Source organism: Elephantulus edwardii, unplaced genomic scaffold, assembly GCF_000299155.1.
Source record: "Elephantulus edwardii isolate Elephantulus edwardi_28Jun2011 unplaced genomic scaffold, EleEdw1.0 scaffold00005, whole genome shotgun sequence".
NCBI lineage: Eukaryota > Metazoa > Chordata > Mammalia > Macroscelidea > Macroscelididae > Elephantulus > Elephantulus edwardii.
In genome coordinates this window covers 33,581,371-33,584,549 of record NW_006399755.1, presented here as the reverse complement: position 1 = coordinate 33,584,549, position 3,179 = coordinate 33,581,371, and the positions used below count along the sequence as shown (strand labels likewise).

Genomic DNA, 3,179 nt, shown 5'->3' with positions numbered 1-3,179 from the left:
ATATTATTGCTTTAATTTTTTATTGATGAGAACCAACCATAATGTCCCGAATTCTTGATTTCTAGTAGACAGATTTAGTGTCATTAACGGTACAGTAGCGCTATTTTGTTTCTTCCTAACATTTCCAAAGGCCACTGTTGTGTATTTGACCTTTCCGTATCTGTTTTTGAAAGGTTTACCATTATTTGTACTTTGAGGTGTGCTTACATTAGGACTTCTTCCTAGCTTAATGGTGAATGGGCTAATAAAAAATGCTAATTGAGTTCTAAACTAAATTTCAAAATGATACCAGTATCTAGGAAGTAGGCAGAGTACAATGCCGAGCAAAATGTTAAGAATCTACATGTATATTGTATGAATCCTACTTAGTGATTTTTAAATTTTTTTTCCTGAAAGAAAATCCATTGGCAAAAGGGTTCTCTGATGGCTTAGTGGTAAGGAGTTACAGCACTGCTATCCCAAACACACTTGGTTTGAATCCCATCAGCTACTCTGCATGTACAGAGCCTATTTCCATATGATCTACTACCTCTGAAAACCCATTAGAGGGTCAGTTGTGAGTTTCTCCCAACTCAGCAGTACCTAACAATGGTGACTACTCAGAAACTTGAAAGTGCCTTAAAGTGTCAGGCTATGTTTATTACTTAGGACAGGATTTAGATATCGCTACATAGGTTGCTGTGAGTCCTCGACAGCACCTAAGCACAAGTGTGATCTATAATTCTGTCACTCAGATCAAAGCTTTGTTATCTTTTACGTCAAGGTATTTATAGTTGATTTAAATTCTAGATGTTGGTAATCCATTTTCATGATAAGAGAATGATGGTTAATTTTGATTTTATTTCTTTTTTCAGTCAAGTGCTTCTGCTCCTGATGTAGATGACCCAGAGGCATTCCCAGCTCTGGCTTAACTGGAGATGCCATAAGACAGCCCTGGTTCCTTCGTGGACCCTCCTCTTTGAGGCTTTGCATGCTTAAGGATCCCAAACAACTACGAAATTTTAAAAAAAGACTGTCATTCATACCATTCACACCTAAAGACTGAATTTTATCTGTTTTGAAAATGAACTTCTCTCGCTACAAAGAAGTAACAAATATGGTAGTCAGTTTTTGTATTTAGAAATGTATTGGTAGCAGGGATGTTTTCATAATTTTCAGAGATTATGCATTCTTCATGAATACTTTTGTATTGCTGCTTGCAAATATGCATTTCCAAACTTGAAATATAGGTGTGAACAGTGTGTACCAGTTTAAAGCTTTCACTTCATTTGTGTTTTTTAATTAAGGATTTAGATGTTCCCTCAATTACAAAGTGGTTTTAAATATTGAACCTAATAATCAGTTTTAATATCTGCTTTGCATTTTTCACACATGGTCAGCTAAGACATGTAAACTTGATTTGTCAAATTTTATGCTGTGTGAAATACTAACTACTTTATGTATTTTAACTTAGTTTTAGTATTTTCATTTTCAGGAAAGATATTTTCAATTCTCATGATAGCTGTTACTATGCTAAATCTTTATATACAAAAATATCAGTACTTGAACAGATTCAAAGCACATTGGTTAATGACCCTTGCTCCTACAGTGATGCATGATTCATTAGGTTCAAATTATACTTGCTTCACAATTTCAACTATAAGACTTTCCCACTTGGAAAAGAAAGATACATTATTGTTGAAAATTGTTTAGCTTATTGTTGATAAAAAAAATCCTGTCCAGTGAAGTAGTTAACCAGGGTGTGGAATTTTTTTTTCCCCATATCAGTGTGGGTGGAATAGATTGATTGGACAAATGCATAATATTTAAATTTTCCTGTAAAATAAGTGTCTTGCCCTTCAGTATGACTTGTATATTTGAAAGAACCCCAAATCAAAATTGTACTCAAACAAACAACTCTTTGAACCTTCCTTGTACTGAAGAAACCAAAGGGCACTGGTTAGTATGGTGAAGTGGGGAAAGTATTTTAATTCTGGAATTTGGAAAGCAGATAGCTTTATTTCATAAAGTTGAAACAGCAGCACTATCCATCAAATATAAACCAAAAATTTTATGTTTCTGAATTTTCAATGTTGCTTATTAATTTTGGTCTAGAGTTGATATATGAATGTTCCATAAAACGTGATAATTTTTCTTCTACCATTAGAAAATGAGGTTAGTAATGGACTTCTTGGATGGAAAAGGAACTTTACCACTGAACAGAACATACCTTGAGAGACTGATTTTTAAACACTTCATAGAATTTTTTTTATTTTCCATGTTTATGGTATTTTATTTTGTTCCAAAGGTAACTTGGATTTTAAAATTAGTTATTCTACCTATTTATGGTAATACTTAGTTTTAAAAAGTAGGAAGAGCATAGTGTCTGATTGGTTCTTCTGTATACTTCTAACAGAAATTGTACAATTTAAAAATTAATTTGGGTTAGATTTTTTCACTAACCACCCACTAGTCTGACATGTTAGAGAGAAGATAATTTTCTTTAATGGTGAGTGAAACTTGTGCTAGTGTTTTGAATCTTACAGTGATGAGCATGTTCTGCACTGGTGCTAATGTCCAGTATAATTTTATATTCACAGACATACCTGCCATTCTGAGGCTAGTATTATTTAGTCCTTATGGACTATTGACCCAAGTTCTCTTGAGACTGCAACTTACACAACTAAATCTGCATTTAGAAGAGTATATTTCTGGACATGTGACTATTTAGCTTATAAATCTTAATTTCTAGCAGAATTACAGAAAGCACCTGTTAATAAAACACTTCGCAAGTTCTGTCAGCTTTTGCTGAAAGTCATGTCAACACAGAACACAGCAATATTTGGTATATTGCAAGCTTTTGAAATAGCCTAAAATATTTAGTTACTTGCATCTCATGGATGTAAATTTGCTTCCTTAGTTCACTTTGTCAAGAGCTGAAACTGTGAACCTAATTTTATCTTAATAGGTAATAAAGATTTATTTTCATGCTCGCTTTTTAAAAGCCATTAAGAACAATCAAATAGGTGCTCATCTACTGTCATGCTCCCTAGTTAGTCACTTGTTTGTGCACTGTCAAGGTAATGCTCCTATTTCATTTTCTTGCCTTTAGAATTTGTGGGGTTTTGTTCATCCATGCTGTTGAATTACTTTTGGGAAGGTATTAAGATTATTGTGCGCCCCCATGTTAGAGCCAGCCC

At 33.6% G+C, this 3,179-nt stretch overlaps 1 protein-coding gene across 1 annotated transcript in view; it reads left to right on the top strand.

Moving 5' to 3' along the window:
* The window catches only part of LOC102861783 (plasminogen activator inhibitor 1 RNA-binding protein-like), a 24,484-nt gene extending 21,631 nt beyond the window's left edge, over nucleotides 1-2,853 (top strand). Inside the window, exon 9 of the mRNA XM_006879850.1 lies at nucleotides 2,732-2,853. Coding sequence (XP_006879912.1) covers nucleotides 2,732-2,853 — 122 coding nt within the window. The remainder of the gene's footprint in view (nucleotides 1-2,731) is intronic.
* The last annotated feature ends 326 nt before the right edge of the window (nucleotides 2,854-3,179 follow it).